The sequence below is a fragment of the Myotis lucifugus genome, unplaced genomic scaffold (assembly GCF_000147115.1).
Source record: "Myotis lucifugus unplaced genomic scaffold, Myoluc2.0 scaffold_49, whole genome shotgun sequence".
Taxonomy (NCBI): Eukaryota; Metazoa; Chordata; class Mammalia; order Chiroptera; family Vespertilionidae; genus Myotis; species Myotis lucifugus.
In genome coordinates this window covers 2,613,075-2,630,690 of record NW_005871097.1, presented here as the reverse complement: position 1 = coordinate 2,630,690, position 17,616 = coordinate 2,613,075, and the positions used below count along the sequence as shown (strand labels likewise).

Below are 17,616 nucleotides of genomic sequence, written 5' to 3'. Positions count from 1 at the left end.
ACTTTTCCGTAGCCCCTCTCTGGGCTAGGAAAAGATTTCTGGCTTTACTTTGAAATATTCACCTTTACTTCTGATAAGTACTCAGACTGTTCCACACTGTTCCTTCTTCCCAAGATGGGCAGCCTCGATATATATAAGACAATATGCCACTAAATAATGTCATGCAATCTTTATTACATAGCAAATTCATGTGCCAGATAGTGTTCTAGGTGCTTTGCTTACTCCAACTCATGTTCTCCCCACATTGTGCCCATTTTGCAGATAGGGAAACTAAAGCACAGAGCGTTACTTGACTTGCCCAAAGTCATAGAGTAACTAATGTTGGGGCTGAGATTCCAACCCAGAAAATTTGGCTCCAAGGTCAGTACTTGTACCAAACCACAATTACTAAGGTTGATCGCTATGGCCCCGCCCCTCTCCCTCTCAAATTCCAATACTGATGAGCACACTTAGAATCCAGTCAATGTGGACCTTAGCGGGAGGGGTAGGAGAGGAATTACGTTTCAAAGAAAGCTTCAAAGAACCAATCAGTGACAGTGGGAGGGCACAAGCCTAAGTGCCACATCCCCGAGAGCTGCCTCCACAACCCCAGAGAGCTGCCTCCACAACCCCCCGAGAACTGCCTCCATAAACCCCGAGAGCTGCCTCCACAACCCCAGAGAGCTGCCTCCACAACCCCCCGAGAGCTGCCTCCACAACCCCAGAGAGCTGCCTCCACAACCCCCCGAGAACTGCCTCCATAAACCCCGAGAGCTGCCTCCACAACCCCAGAGAGCTGCCTCCACAACCCCCCGAGAGCTGCCTCCACAACCCCCCGAGAGCTGCCTCCACTATCCCCGAGAGCTGCCTCCACAATCCCCGAGAGCTGCCTCCACAACCCCCGACAGCTGCCTCCACAACCCCAGAGAGCTGCCTCCACAACCCCCCGAGAGCTGCCTCCACAACCCCCCGAGAGCGGCCTCCACAATCCCCGAGAGCTGCGTCCACAAACCATCCCGTGCGCATGCGCGAACAGCTCCTGCCCAGTTCCAGAAGCCCCGCCCAGCATTGGAGGTTCGCGCCTGTGGTTTAGTGCATGATTCCAACCCTTTTCCTGGGCGGTCACCCTAGCAACGTCCTGCTGTCCAATGTCCGCGCTTGCCTCGACGGTTGCTGGACATCACGTGGTCCTGCTCTGATTTCGCATGACTTTGAGTGGCTCCAAAGAGTCTTCGCCATTGCATCTCGGAGGGACCAGCGCGTCACAGCTAGTCCGCTTCTGCGTCTTCTGGAGGCTGGTGTCACCAGATTTGTCACCAGGAAAGGTTTATCCAGCGATATTTCCCCTCTCCTTGAACTTTCTTGTCTTGGGTGTGGGTGAGAAAGCAGTTGAGTGATTTTAATGCCTTAGGAACTCCGGGAAGGGGTCAGGTGGGAAGTGAGAGGATTTGCGTGAGGGAAGAGGAAGAATTTGCTTTTCTGGAAGAACAAGTCTACACTTGAATTTCAGCAGCGCTGAGGTGGAGTGTGTGTGGGTAGTTCGGGCTGGTTCCCACTGGTTCCCGTTGCCGCCCCGGGATGCTGGGGCATGTGAGCTTTAGTGATTTGGCCACTTTTTGAGTAGTTGGTGCTGACCTTCAAGGACGAGTTTATCTTTTTCATTCTCTTCCTTGGCATATCAAGACATTGTTTTTGAGGCTTTGATGGTAGCTGTGTTGATCAAAGATGTGCAGCGTCGCTCTTTTTTTTTTATTGCTTAAAGTTTTACAAAAAGTATTACATATGTCTCCTTTTTTTTCCCGCCCTTGACAATCCCCTGGCCTCCCCTACCCCCAGTGTGGTCGCTCTTTTATTGTAAATACGTAAATGAGGAAAAAGAAAGATGTAGGTTGTGCAAGGTCTTTTGAGAACTTTGTTGGGGATCGTTTCCCTCCTTCCCTACCTGGCTCTCCTGGAATTCAGACTAGAGTTTTAAACTGGTTTAACATTTATAATTAGTGATTGTTCAGTGTATTGACACAGTTTGTGTGTGTGTGTGTGTGTGTGTGTGTGTGTGTGTGTGTGTGTTTTAAATCCTCGCTCGAGGATACTTTTTACGAAAGAGAGAAACATTGTTGCGCGAGAGAAACGCTGTTGCGAGAAAGAAACATTGTTGCGAGAAAGAGAAACATTGTTGCGCGCGAGAGAAACATTGTTGCAAGAGAGACACATCCACTGGTTGCCTCCTGCCCTCACCCCCACCCCCGGTGGGGTGGTACATGCCCTTGACTGGGAATCAAAACCTGGACTCTCTGTTGCGCAGGTCAACGCTTTAACCACTGAGCAACGCCTGCCAGGGCGACATCGTGTTGTTTTTTTTTTAAACGTTTTGGATTGGCCTGGCTATTGTAATCTGCCCTGTTTTGCTGTGTATTCCTTGCAGTTTGTTTTCCAGTGAAAGGCCACTTTCATCCCTCACCACTGTGAAAAGTTGATGGCAAGTGAATGCCTTGTACCTTGAGCAGAATCTTCAAATGACTTTTGAAAAATGCCTTTGAAATGTCTTTAATGTCTAAAAAAGTCATAAAAACTAGGTAGCTTTTTGGTCTTATGTTGTCAAGAACTTAGATTTTTTCTATTGTAAAATATGGATGAGCTTCATTTTTAAGTTAACTCATTTTGCAGGAGTTTGAATTTAATGGATTATATTAACTAATTTTGCAAAATCTAATTATGGCTGAGCTCTAAGAAAATCTTGTGCAAACTTTAATTATTTACCTTGTGGGAAGAAATGAAAGGAAAAAGTTTATGCTTTGCCTGCTATGAACCAGATATGATGCTGATTGCTTAACTGTGTCATTTGGTCTTCACAGCCCTGTGGAGTAGATATTATTCCAACTTTACAAATTAAGAAATTAAGACAGAAAGATTAAATACCTGCCAAAAGCAAAATATCAAATTTTGCAATTTGGTCTTGGGCTTGAGTATTTCTTAAAGCCCAGTTATTTTTCCTGTGCCCTGGTACTTCAAATTTGTTTATAATAAATGGTTGCTATATCTGCAATGTCCAGATGCAAAGTGAATCCGATTTACATGTTATAACCCTGAGGATTTGTTGCATGTTACACATGTGCTCCCTGATGAATAGTTGGGAGGATGCTGTGAATACCCAAATAATAAAATAATAGTAGCCAACAGTGGGTGCCTTTGCTATACTAGTCATTGTTCTAAGTATTTAATCCTCATAACTCCATGAAGCTTGTACTAATTTCTGGCCTTTACGCAACGTATGGTTGTGAGATTTGTCCTTCTGCATAGCAATAGTTAATTTCTTCTCATTGCTGTGTAATCTTCCTTTGTTCAAAACATCACAGTTTAATTGTACATAGCTTGTTATTACTTGTATCAGGAAAAATACACGTAGTATAAAATAATAAAATTTGGTTGAAGTTACAGCTCAAATTAGATATATTTTATAACTGCCTATTTCCCACAGTATTAGCCTACATTTCTCTAACTTGAGACTTAATTCTCCCTTCATTCTGACTGTCATTAATGGTCTGGCTCTGGATGGATAAATAGAATTAGCACTCTCATGTATGCCCCCCTTCTAGTGCCATGATGCCAGCCAGGGTTCAAATCCTTACTACATTGCACTCCATGTTTGTTTCCTATTTGCAGTTAAATGACCCAGAACCATAACCAAGCCTACACAATTCTGAAAGCTCTTTAGCTGATAATTTTATCTACATTTATTTAGGTTGAATATGAACTTTAACTATGGAAGCAATCATAATCTTAGAGCTGAAGTAACCTTAGGGATAATCTCAGCCAGTTTTCGTCAGTCAGATGAGAAGGCGGTATCTCAGGTGGTCTGCCCAGCCCACACCCTGGTGGAGACCCAAGGTGGGGCAGATTCCTGACACATTTGAAGGCCTGCTGGAGCTCCTTTACAAAAGCAGTTAGGAATCTCAGGAATCATCTTGCCTTGTTTCCAGCATTTAATCTGTAACCTTTAAATTGTGAAGCATTCAGTTCACAATTTGGAATTGTGTTTGATCTTGATTCTTATTCCTATGCGTGGTCAATGTAGTCCTTCAAGCTTTAAAGGTTTATTCTTAATCACGAACAGGAAAATTCTAAAATTCAACCAGGACTCCAATTTGAGTTGGCTTGTGAAAACATATCCATACTAAGTTTATTAATGTAGTATGTAAAGTAACATTTTTATGTATTCTTTTTCAGGAATAGAAGGCTTTTCAGTCCTAGGTGACCAAGCAGTTTCACAAATAAACCCTCCAGCAAGTTTAAAAATAATTAGGTCCAACTCAGAGAAGTGAAGTTGCTCCTATTGCTCAATGATGTCTAGCTGCTCCAGTGAAGTTGATGTGGTTTGTATTTCAAATTGAAAAAAAAAATGTTTCCTTGTTCTTTTCATTGTGCTCTATTTCTTTTCTCAATCGAATTTAATTTCAAGCAGAGATTGTAAGTGTTTACTTCTTGACAGTGATCTATAAAGCTGCTGTGAACATTCATGTACAAGTATTTTGTGAACAAATACTAACAGTTCTTTTGGGTAAATGCTCAGGAATTGAATTGCTTGATTATATGGTTGATGTAATTATAACTTTACTAGAGGCCCAGTACACGAAAATTCGTGCACTGGGGGAGGGGGGCCATCCCTCAGCCCGGCCTGCTCCCTCTCACAGTCTGGAAGCCCTCAGGGGATGTCCTACTGACGGGGAGGAGCAGGCCTAAGCCACAGTCTGGTCTCCCTCTGCAGAAGGTGATCTGACTATCAGGGGAAGGCACTGCCCCCATCACTCCCTCACTGCTGCTGCCTCTGGCCTCCCTCTGTGGGAGGTGACCAGGCCGATCAGGGGAAGGCAACACCCCATCATGCCTCTGCTGCTGCCACTGCCGGCTGTGAGGGTGCCTGAGCCTCGGCCTTCACAGCCACTGCAGCTTGCCTGAGCCTCGGCCCTCACAGTGGCAGCCATCATCCATGGCTTGCCTGAGACTCAGGCCGGCCCTGGGCAGCGGCTTGCCTGAGCCTCGGCCCTCACAGTGGCAGCCATCATCCATGGCTTGCCTGAGACTCAGGCCGGCCCTGGGCAGCGGCTTGTCTGAGCCTCGGGCTGGCCCTGGCAGCAGCAACCACCATCGGTGGCTTGTCTGAGCCTTGGGCCGGCCCTGGGCATCGGCAGCTGCCATTGGCAGCTTGCCTGAGCCTTGGGCTGGCCTGCCATCTGCGGCTTGTCTGAGCCTCAGGCTGGCCCTGGGCAGCTGCTTACCTGAGCCTGGGCTGGCCTGCCATCGGCGGCTTACCTGAGCCTCAGGCTGGCCCTGGGCAGCAGCTTGTCTGAGCCTGGGCTGGCCCTGCCATCGGCGGCTTACCCTGAGCCTCAGGCTGGCCCTGGGCAGCAGCTTGTCTGAGCCTCAGGCTGGCCCTGGGCAGCGGCTTGTCTGAGCCTCAGGCTGGCCCTGGGCAGCGGCTTGTCTGAGCTTTGGGCCAGCCCTGGGCAGTGGCTTACTTGAGCCTCGGGCTGGCCCTGGCAGCGGCTTGTCTGAGCTTTGGGCCAGCCCTGGGCAGTGGCTTACTTGAGCCTCGGGCTGGCCCTGGCAGCGGCAGCTGCCATCAGTGGCTTGCTTGAGCCCTGGGCCAGCCCACCATTGGTGGCTTGCCTGAGCCTCGGGCCGGCCCTGGGCAGTGGCTTGCCTGAGCCTTGGTCTGGCCTGCCATCGGCGGCTTGCCTGAGCCTAGGGCTGGCCCTGGGCAGTGGTAACTGCCATTGGGGGCTTGCCTGAGCCTGGGGCCAACCCTGGGCAGAGGCAGCCGATGCACCTCCTGGTCAATTCCCCGCCCGGGACGCAGCATCAAGTCCCCACCCACCCACGTGCACCTTGCAGCTCACGCAGTCCTGCTCACCTGCACGCGTCCGCTGCACATGCAGCCTCCTGGTGATCACTCGTTTTGGCATGAGGGCGTCAGGGCATGAGGGCGTCAGGGCATGAGGGCGTCAGGGCATGAGGGCGTGACAACAATGTAGGCTTTTATCAGTATAGGTGAGAATCTGCCAAAAGGTTTTTTTAGAATGTTTATGGTCTTGTACATTGTATGTTTCTTGATCCCTGAAGTTGAACACAAAAATATTTTTAAGGTATATATATAATTTGGCTCAAGAGAAAACACATTATTTACATAAGGGTGTAGATATTACTGCCACCTAGGTGGTATAGGCAATTTTTTAACTTATATCAGTCCTAACACTTTTTATTTTTGGAAATAATGTTAACTACCTACAAAGAGTCCATTTTTTGACATAATTATGTGAAAGCACTTGGGAAAGCATAAGGCACAATACAAGGGTAAGATGGTATATTTTTATAGGAACTAATCTATAGTAATTCCATATCGTTTTGGTTATATCTTTTGAAACAGACATGCATAGCTTTAAAGTATGCTTATTTTAAAATTATTCCTATAGTTCATTCTTAAAATAAAGAGTTATTAAGTGAAATTTAATGGTTATCTATTTATTTAAAACATTCCCAAAACCTTTTAAGGTGCTCTAGAGATTAATTTATCAAGAAAAAGGTGAAAAAATTCAGAAGTACAGATTGGTAGTACTAACTAGTCATAGGGATGTAAAGTACAGCATAGGAAATATAATCAATATTACAATAACTATGTGTGGTGTCAGGTGGGTACTAGAAATACCAGGGTGAATACTTTGTAAAGTATATGATTGTCTAATCACTATACTGTACACCTGAAACTAATACAAAATAATATTAAATGTAAACTGAAATTGAAAAAAAATTAAATTAAAAAAATGCTTCTGGAAAGAAAAAAAAGCCTTGGTAAAAAATTATGTAGAAGTACCTAGAATTGAAGGTTTTATGATTATTGCTTTACTAGCAATAATTAACTTATGTGCTATTAAATAAAACAAATTGTTTTTAATCAGGAAAATAAGGATTTAATTAAAAGTTTTTGAAAAAGAAATAGGTACTTAAGTGTTTACTATTTTGTCCACAGAGTGGCACTGTTGGATGGTTTAAAAATCAAAAGCCATGTAGATGGTTCTTTGTGGTTAGAAATATTTGCTGTTATAGCAGTTCTGGTGCCAAATTACTAGAAGACTAGTCTTTCTACCCTGAGGTACACAGAGGCTGAGCTTGATAGAAATAATGTCTTAAGTGTAGTTGGGTTAATGAGAAAATGATTTGGCAAGTACATCTTTTCTTGTACTCATAGCATTTATTCACAATGGGCAAAGGTCCTTTAATACCACAGATAGGATTTTGGAGTTTCTTTAAAATGAAATTGAAGCCCTCAATTTTTCTTTCATTTCCATCTTTCATGTTTCCTTTTAATTTATTAATAAATCTTCCTTAGGTAAGAACTCGAATAACTACTTGTGATGATGATAATGGCATTCTTTATGCATATCAATCAAAGCCTGGATATGCCAATGTAAATGTAAGTAATAATTGCCACTTCCCAAATATAACACAACCATTTTAAAGACAAATATTTAAATTCTTCATATACTATAGACCACCTCCAAACCACACTCAAGAAGTTATTCTCTCCTAAATTTGTTTGCCCCCTTTCATTAGACAATGAGCATTTAACAATTTTACTTCCCTCTTTTTCTTATATAGTAGAAAATTGAGAGCAATACTGATTTTCAGTACAAAACTCTAAATGTAGGTCCTTCTGATGTAATAAATTATTTCCTTACTCCCTCTCTTAATTAGTAGTAATCATTTCTATTATATTAATGTTTTTCTTTTATTTCAATTCTGCTTTATGTTAAGACTTCCAAAATTCTAAAAAGTTAGTGAAAAGTAAAAACAATTTAATTAAAGTGTTTTTTATCATTTATGTTCAGTTTGGCTCTTACAGAAGTAAATCATTAATACTTAACATTTAAAATCTTAGCAGCAAAATGTTCAGGCTGACACATCTAATGAAGAGCACCAAAAAACAATTGTGGATATCCTGAGTCATTGCCAGGTACAGAAGTTCTGTCTGTCAAATGTAGTTTTTTAAAGTATTAAGCTGAACTTCTCTTTATCTCATATAAAGTATATAATTAGTTGACATTTTACTGTATTAAATTGTGACTATCATCCCATTGTGATCATTTTTAACAATTCCTAGTTCAAATAGCATCTGTAGGTGAAAAATTTGAAATACCAATATGTAGATTTTATAGCTTTTTTTTTTTTTCAAAAAAGCCCTTAACTAATCAAATGTATGTATGTCCCTTTCATGTAGATTGTTCAATATTTAATTCCTCTAACATGCTCTTTCTAAAGAAATTGGCTGATTTGGATGAAGTTTAGAATATGTCTAAATGCATTTCAAGAAATTTAAATTGAAAGAAAATGGCAGCCTACTTATTTTACAAGAGTATATCTTACATAGTTTTGAGGGGATTTTGTAAAAATTGGCATGTTGGTAGATATTGATAGATACATGTAATTATCAAGGATTTTGTGAGCTGCATACCCTAGAGGTAATATACATTTATAAAAAATAAATGTTTTTTTAACATACCAAGTGTCCTTAATAAAATGAGTTAACATACTTTGAAAAGTAAAGAATATTTATGTGAGTCTTTATTATTTTTATTACTGAGAACAGAAGTAAATGCTTAAAGGGGACATAGGTTCTGATTTTGAGTAGGGCTATCCCTGGCCTGCCTTACATAAGTATTCATGACAACCTAGGTGGACAGTGCTCTGCCAGGGTCTTCTGAGCAATTGTGCAGGATGTGGTGGGATGTAGCATCTAGGATAAGAAATGCTCAGGTCCCAAAGTCACAGGCCTGGAATGGGCCATAGGGATCCACTCTATCTCGCCTAGCGGGCCACCTCTCTCCTTTCTTCAGCTCCTTCCCTTCCCAGTCTAGACCACATGATGCAGCACTTCCAGCTTTTCTTTTTTATCCTTGCCCAGCATCCTCTTTAGTAAAACCCCAGCCCTGTGCTGGCTGGGAATCATAGGGGAGAGCCTCTGCTGGGACCTGTCCACTGCCTGGTAATCCTTCAGCAGCTCTCCAGTCATCTCCTCCCACCCCCTTACAAGCTCCAGACACCCCAATCTTTGCTTCTTGTTTAATGGAGAAAATGGGGGACATGGAGCAGAAATCCTCTCCAAGTTCTAATTCCTCTTCCCACAGCCAACAAACTTTCCTGGATCCATTCCTCTTCTGATGTCTTCCTCTGTAAGACTAAGACCTCTGCTGGTTTCCTCTGACCCTCTTTCCCTGTGTTCAGACGCTTTCCTTAGTGGGCCATCCCTCTCTCCTGTATCTTCAGCCTCCGTGTCTATCACTCAGCATATTCTCCCACAGTTTACAAAATGACTTCTTTTAGCCTCCCATCCTTCTTTTGCTGTCATCCTTCCTGTGTCCTTCCCTTAATAATCCAGCTCTTTGAATGTCAGTTATGTTCACTATCTAAACATCTGACTTCCTGTTTTCTCTCTGGGTATTTTTTAATTGTTTTATTGCTTAAAGTATTACAAAGAGTATTACATATGTCTCCTTTTTTTCCCCACCCTTGACAATCCCCTAGCCTCCCCTACACCCCCCCCAGTGTCTTATGTCCATTGGTTATGCTTATCTGCATGCATACAAGTCCATTGGTTGATCTCTTACCCTCCCCTCCCTACCCCCCAACCCTCCCCGGCCTTCCCGCTGTAGTTTGACAGTCTGCTCGAGGCTGCTCTGCCTCTGTATCTATTTTTGTTCATAAGTTTATAATAGTCTTTATTATCCATAAATGAGTGATATCATGTGGTATTTTTCCTTCATTGACTGGCTTATTTCACTTAGCATAATGCTCTCCAGTTCCATCCATGTTGTTGCAAATGGCAAGAATTCCTTCTTTTTTACAGCAGCATAGTATTCCATCGTGTAGATGTACCACAGTTTTCTAATCCATTCATCTACTGATGGGCACTTAGGCTGTTTCCAGATCTTAGCTATGGTGAATTGTGCTTCTCTGGGTATTTTTCAATACACTGTCCTTTCTGCCCTGTATGCGCCCCACCCCCATGCATCTCTACCAACCTGGGTTAGGTCTTGCTCTTCTGTGTACACTTAGCCTTCTGTTCTTACCTGTGCCATAATAGTCAAGTATTAAATATTAATATCAATATTAATATGGATAGATGATTGTCATTGGACCAATCATCAGGTAGTATTATTATGTTAGTATGAACATAATGCCATAGAACCTTATTTTTTTCTCAAGAGAACTCAGAGATATTTTTATCCTGATTCTATACATGAGGAAAGTGAAGTACAGAGAAGTTAAGTAACTTCACCAAGGTCACAGAGCTAATAAGTGTCAGAACTCTAGTATTTAGATTCAACCTTGTTCCCCTAGAGCCTGCACTGCTTACCTAGTGCTATAGGCCAATCAATGGGTCTCACACTTGATCGGACGTCAGAATGACCTGGAGGGCTTGTGAGAACAGACATTGCTACCTCCACTCTGAGTTATTAGGTGTGGGTAAGGGCATTTTGCATTTCCAGTAAGAAAATATTGATGCTGCTGGCCCATGGTCCACACTTGGAGAACCCTTCTCCAGGCTGCTACTCAGTTTCTCTCTTGAAAGCATCTCTTTACTTTTCTCTCTCTCCAGTTAAAATAGGAGTTCCTTAGGACAGGAGATGTTTGTTTTTTCTTAATGACCATGTTTATAGCATCTAGCAAAGTAGTCATGACAGGTGGTAGGCCCTCAATAAAAGTTTATTGGAATGAGTGAATGAGGAAATGGCTCTGGCCTATTACTTAAGTGTATTTTTTGCCTGAATGAAATTTCTGTGTATGCAAAATTTCTCAGGTTCTGTTTGTCACATACTTGATTGGCATATAGGGATGTGTATTCACAGATCGTTAATTGTATGTTGTAATTGTTGATTGCATGATTTAAAAATGCTTTGAAGGCAAAAGTCACATCTGATATATTTGGCTCACTGTTCTTTCCAGACTGTAATGTGCACTGCCTATTAGTTCATGTCATCATATGGAAAGAGGTTCTTTGACTTTTCAGCAGATTTGAAAATTTCTTTCCTAAAATAGCACCTTCTTTGATATAAAATGAGTCCATCATAAATGTGATGGGTTATAGGAATTGTGCTACATGTACTTCATAATTGATGCTTCTGAAAATGCCTATATGACATGGAGTAGTTGCGTAGGAGGTTGGCACTCCTTATGTCAGCCATCTGTGATCTCTGTCAGCAACAACTAGGTGTCAATTGGAAAGGAAGACATTTCTGATGGCTTGTGAACTTTCTTTTATCCTAGCAGTCAAAATTTGGCTTAATAGTATTTTCTTATATGTTAACTTTTCTTTTAACATAGAACCTACTAATAAATTGTATTATTATAGGTCATCCAAGATGCTATTCAAAAACTGGATAAGAAGTTTAATATCATTCATAAAAAGGTTTCAAAAATTTACCGTTTTCGTACAAAATTAATCTGGCAAAATAGGGTAAGTGTCATAAAAATATTTTCACAACTATAATAAACCTCTGGTTGCTGAAATTGCCTGTCAGTTAGAAGTGAGAGAACTAATAAGTCTGTGAGATTGCAAGGCTGTTCATACTTGTAGCAACAGATGGGAGGAGACTGGACTTCTAGGAAGAATGCTGAAGTTTAGGTTTGAGAAATGTATGAAAATGGGTATTTTTATGTTTGTAACCAGAATGTACAAACTGCAATTAAAAGGTAGTATTAAAGAGGAATAAAAATCATATAATCAAATAGAACATTACTTTTTAATAATAGAATGCAATGTTGCGTGGATAATAAATATTAATGTCTTTACTACTTTATTTACTTTTTGCTCACTCACAATTGGTTTATCATGCTGGGTTTCTGTCATTTCAGAAGCCACTTGGATATGCATACAAACATTATACTTACCTGCTTTCTCGAAAGGTCAAATTGCAGAAAAAGAAGAAGGATGTGTCTCTTCCTGGTTCTTATGCAGGAAGTTATAGCCCAACTACACCAGTAAGAAGACCATCATATGATTCCCAGAGCAACATTGCAGGAACATATGGCTCATCACAGGATTCCATAATGCGTGATTACAACATTGAAGAGACACGCCTTAGCCAGAGTCCAAAATTCCCTCCCGTCTACACACAGGCTGATCCACCATATTACGCTTCCAATGAGCCAGCGCAGCGCTCCCCTTGCATGTCCTCCTTTGGCAATCAAGGGCCTCACAGCTGCACATCAGTACCTGGCAAATCCAGTCTTGCATACAACCCTGAGATGATGGGTTACCCAGCTTTGCTGGAAAGGGATTGCCGGGGCCATGACACCTCATCTTCCTGCAACCAAGCCATCTCCCGTGAGTGTGAAAAGACATATTTATTATAAGTAGCACTATTTAGCCTATATTCCTCAACATACTTGGTGCAAGCTAGTGGAAGCTGTTCATTTCCTATTTGAGGGCTAGTTTGGGGTGATATTCATAATGATGACTAACATTTATTAAGTGTCTTTTATGTATCAGACACCAGTAATCAACTGACATGCCTCTTCACCAATACAATAATCCCATTGTGAGTATTTTTAAAAAATATATTTTCATTGATTTCAGAGAGGAAGGGAGAGGGAGAGAGAGATAGAAACATCAATGATGAGAGAGAATCATTGATCGGCTGCCTCCTGCACACCCCCAAATGGGGATGGAGCCCGCAACCCGGGCATGTGCCCTTGGCCAGAATCGAATCTGGGACCCTTCAGTCCACAGTCCGACACTCTATTTACTGAGCTAAACCAACTAAGGCCATTATGAGTATTTTTATATTTTGTTTTTCTTTACCTTTTTCCTAGGTAAATACTCAGAATGCTCTTGAAATGGCCAGAGCCAGGATGATAGGAAAGAAAAGATACACCTTTGGCTAATTTACACATAAGAAAGATCAAAATTGTATTGATGGTCTTTGGTTAGAGAAACATTTTCCTAGGGAATTACAAAACCCACTTCTGTTATCACACACAATAGAGATTTGAGTGCTCTAGTTGAGAAAATGAATATGTCTAGACACAGAGAAATTTCACCATGACTTAGTGAACATCACAGCTAAAACTTTTTGAGGTATGAGCACTGCAGTTGTTTCATGTCTTTGTTATTTTTCAACATATAAACCTCAATGAAAATAGCTATTTCTGTGTAGTTAAACTCAAAAGAAGTATTAAATATAGTGTTGAAGTTACTTCTGACCTAGCTAAGAATAAAATCATCTTGTTTTCTTCAAAATTCAGATAAGTAAGCCTTGAAAGGCAGGAATTTAAAGAGTAAAATGATGCTTAAAATATCTATAGTGAATATATAGGAAGGATTCAGTAAAGAACTAATTTGGTTCTCAAAGATATGGGGTTTTTGAAATTCATTTATTAAAGTGAATACATTTTAAAAATTATGAAGTTTAATTTGCGGGATTTCCATTGTATTTAGCTGATAAAATAAACCTAATCTAGACAGATTAATAAGAAATAAATTCATTGAAATACTTAGAGAATAATAGGTTAGCTTAGATTAACCTATTTAACCCAAGTAACAGATCTTTTGCTATATTTGCCTGTGGCCAAAGAGACCTCAGATTGCTGTCTGTTTTATGAGTTTTGAAGCTTTACAGTAACTTCGGAAGCTGCTGCTGCTGTTCGTGGGCAGTCAGATGGGCCACTCATGGGTACCCATCTTCATATCATCTGTATCTAAGCTTTCACTGGATTTTGCACTTGGAGTCTTGGGTCCTTGCCGGGGTACCTAGCAGATGGTTTCAGGAGTGAGGCCTTTACTCCCTACCTAACATCTCTTCTTTCAGGATAATGATCAGATCAAGTATGATTTGTTTCCCCTCCTCCCTCATTGAAGCTGCAGGTTCATCAGTTGGAACTGACCAGAGTGTGATACAAGAAGACCTCCCTGATGACCCTTCAATTTGGACAGTAGAACAAGTGGTCCTGTTTCTACAGCATTTAGATCCTGAGCTATTCGCCCCCCTTGCCAACACCTTCAGGCAACACGTAATGTATTTTTTTATCCCATTTTCCTGCCTTTGAATGACCTCTGTGCAGGCTCTTCAGTTTGATACTGATTAGTGTGGATGGTAAGGGAACTGCATGTGTGAGAAAGGTTACTGTGCTCAAAGTTAGATCTTTAAGTTGTAGAAGCTTTATTTGTAATTTAAATGGCTACCTGAGTACCTAAAATATTACAAGTCTTCAGGTTCACAAGATGATTCAGTATGGTCACTCTCAGGTGTCTTCTCCTTTGTAATGACAGCTATGACACCACACAAGGGTGTCCTCCTTGTTATGCATATTTACAGTTTGCATTGATGCTGCCATACTCATATTCCCAGCCTTTCTTAAAAAGTTAATGACCATCTGAAATTTATTTCTGCCATTCATAGCTTTTATTCTTTTTCTCATAGCTATCCAGTATTTTATTCAACATACAGTACTTAAAATTAGGTAGTTTGACACTTAGGGCATTTTTAGGATATTGGGTTAAATATAATTCTTAAAATCTGAAGTAAATTTGTAAAGGATCAAATGATGCTTCAGCTGTACAAATTACATCTTTAATAGTTTTCAAAGAGCAGATGCATGTTCAGAGAATATACAACTGGAATGAGCTGCCCTCTAATTGATGTTACATGTTCTTATATATAAAGAAATGACCATTCTGATAAAATATGAAAGCATTATTAGTTATTCTAATTTCCTTCTTTTTGTAGGACATTGATGGGTCAGCTCTGCTACTGCTCCCGAATGACATTATGATAAAGTATATGGGAATTAAGCTGGGGACAGCTCTGAAGTTGTCCCACTACATCGTAAAGCTTAAAGAACAAAAAGGCATTGATTATTGAAAAAAAAGTTTGTATAGATTTACATTAGACTTAATTCTGGAAGACCAATGCCATCTCGATGTAAAATCATTCCATTGCTCTTAGAAATTTTTGTGTTGTAGAAGGTTCCTCTAAAATTTTGTTACATCTAGAATTGCAGAACTGCACTGCAGTTCATTCTGTTTGTTTTAGAAACTGTTTAACACATTACTATTAACGTAATCAAATTAGTAATTGGTTCTTTATATCTTTTTATTATCATTGTATAGTTAAAAATATACTTCATATGAGAAACAATTTTGATTTCAGTTGATGTTTATATAGAGAGAGCCAAAACAGCTAAATCCCAAAGAGGAAGTATCAGGGATTGACAAGTTCTCTAATAAAATCCATGAGAAGTTTTCCTTAGAAGAGAATTCAAAGATGCACCTGCAGATATCATCTCTTTCTCAAATATTTTGTGTCTGTTATAACAGTGTTCTGTTCATGTTCTATCAGTTTTCTGAAAGGGAATAGCCATGTAATTTATTTCCCTTTTGCTATTATTTCTCTCTATATTGTATTTGTTCATATTTAAAGAAAAAAGTAACCTTATAGGATTTCATAAAGTGTTCTTACCAGTTTTTTTGATAAATTATAAGATAGAATGACTCCTTTATGCAATAGCTCTTATACTACAAGGTGGTTTGGGTGAAATATGGTTTTATTCTTCTCCATTAAATTTACCTGTTATTTTAAAACTTTAAAATATCTTGCCTAATCTTAGATATTTAACTAGCCATTTATCACTCACATTTCTCTCTGAAGTTTACTGTGTCCAAATTTTTAAAAATGCATATTCATATGGATATGGTTTTATATTTATATTTTATTCTATATCTGAAGTATGCACACAAGTGAATCTTTTTGAATTTAAAATGGCACTTTCCACTTCTATATATAGTGAGATATTTTTATTCTGTAATGAATATGCATTTCATTTGCCATCACAAGTATCTCTTAGCTCACTCAGGGTTTCCATAGGAAAGTTCTCTGTCCTGTGTAGTATATCTAGTTCATTTGCTTTCTGAGCCGTTTATTCTATTAAACTTTGTAAGGTGCATTAGGTTGGATTTGTCATTTTAGACTTTATTTTAAAAATTAGAACTTTCAAGTAAAACATGCTCATTGTTATTATTTTGTTATTTATTACATTGCTATATTGTATTGCATTTGCTGTAATATTTATAAGCTATAAGAATTGGTGCTAACTGTATTAGTCACTTGTTGTAAATGCAATAAATGTTTGCCAGGGGCCAGCATGTACATTTCCTTTATAGAAAACCAAGTGTCCTTTACATTTATAAACAAATGCAATGATTTATTAAGCATATGTGATCTAAAGAGTAGTTTGATCTTTGTTATTCCTTTTGTGTTATAAGACAAGATTCTAATTTATACTTTTAATCTCTCAAATTGTTTGAGTGAAGATGCTGTGTCCAGTTGAACAGTCCTCAGATATTTATACAAATACTATGTTTTACAGTTCTCACTTTTATTATTTTTTATTTAATATTTTTATTCAGAAAACAGTTCTCACTTTTAAAATATAATAAAGTTAAATAACTGCAAAAACTTGTGTCAGAAGCTCAGTTGTGATTTGCTTTCACCTCGTTACATTTATGTATGAATTGGGTATATTGAAAAAGAAGTGCTCTAGTAAGTTTGTGGATTTATATATCCAAATACTTGAGTTTAACACTTGACCTCATTCCATGGGTGAACATATTCATAGGGGCAAAGGGCTGGTCTCTTGCAGGGGCCTTAAATGAGAACAGGGGAACAGTCAGAAGTTAAATCAGTGAGCTTTGTCTGTGCTCAAAGCTTTTGTTACTTGCAATGTTATTGATGAAGCCAGCATGCTAGAAAATGCCAGTGCCCCCAGATATTGCCTAACCTGAGTTCATCTATCTGTCTGGTGATTCTGGATGGTCTTTTACCAGCGGGGGACAGAAGCTGCACTGTCTCTCTGCCTTCAATTCTCCCAGCTTACATGCTCGGAAGACCTTAGAGCAGCGGTTCTCAACCTGTGGGTGGTGACCCCCTTGGTGGTCGAACGACCCTTTCACAGGAGTCGCCTAAATACATCCTGCATATCAGATATTTACATTACGATTCATAACAGTAGAAAATTACAGTTATGAAGTAGCAACGAAAATAATTTTATGGTTGGGGGTCACCACAACATGAGGAACTGTATTAAAGGGTCGTGGCATTAGGAAGTTTGAGAACCACTGCCTTAGAGGCTCAGAGTTGTGGTTTTTTGCCTTCAGTATCTGACTCCTCGGACCACCCACCCCAGGAGCTGCTGCTAGGTGTCTGGGAACCCAGAAACTTCCTGTCGTTGCTTCTCAGCAGCCTGTTCTATACTTCACTGGAGGCCACATGGTCATAATAGGTTCCAGGGGTGGTGCTCCAGTGACTGGAATAGGGCATCCATTTGCTGTCTGAGACTTGGGTGATTCAGAACCACTTGTTCTTCACTGTCTGGTTTGTAAATTATTAGTGCAGAGAATAGAATGCTATGCTAGCCTCCTGTGAACTTGCCAGGCTTTTAAAATAATACTTCCTCTAGTTTTGCCTCCCATTCCATCTTGGAGACTCTGTAGCCAATAGAATTGAGCAACTTGAGCTCTGAAGCCCTCTGGGCACATTGAGCATTTGCTTTCATCTGTGTGATTTCTGATGGTTGGAGTATCTTATAGGA

At 40.2% G+C, this 17,616-nt stretch overlaps 1 protein-coding gene across 9 annotated transcripts; it reads left to right on the top strand.

The window, feature by feature from the left end:
• Nucleotides 1–1,199: 1,199 nt before the first annotated feature.
• SCML1 (Scm polycomb group protein like 1) lies at nucleotides 1,200–16,175 on the top strand. 9 transcript variants are annotated; one of them, XM_014455691.2, is made up of 8 exons: nucleotides 1,200–1,304; nucleotides 4,204–4,349; nucleotides 7,361–7,444; nucleotides 7,910–7,984; nucleotides 11,381–11,485; nucleotides 11,935–12,355; nucleotides 13,889–14,040; nucleotides 14,757–16,175. In XM_014455691.2, the coding sequence occupies exons 2-8, from the start codon at nucleotides 4,317–4,319 to the stop codon at nucleotides 14,889–14,891; spliced, it is 1,005 nt and encodes a 334-aa protein (XP_014311177.1). In that variant the 5' UTR covers nucleotides 1,200–1,304; nucleotides 4,204–4,316; the 3' UTR covers nucleotides 14,892–16,175. The 9 variants fall into 9 exon arrangements, with proteins under 9 accessions (XP_014311177.1, XP_014311178.1, XP_014311176.1 ...); XM_014455692.2 differs by having other exon boundaries at nucleotides 1,201–1,304; nucleotides 13,895–14,040; XM_014455690.2 differs by having other exon boundaries at nucleotides 1,201–1,304; nucleotides 11,884–12,355; nucleotides 13,895–14,040.
• The last annotated feature ends 1,441 nt before the right edge of the window (nucleotides 16,176–17,616 follow it).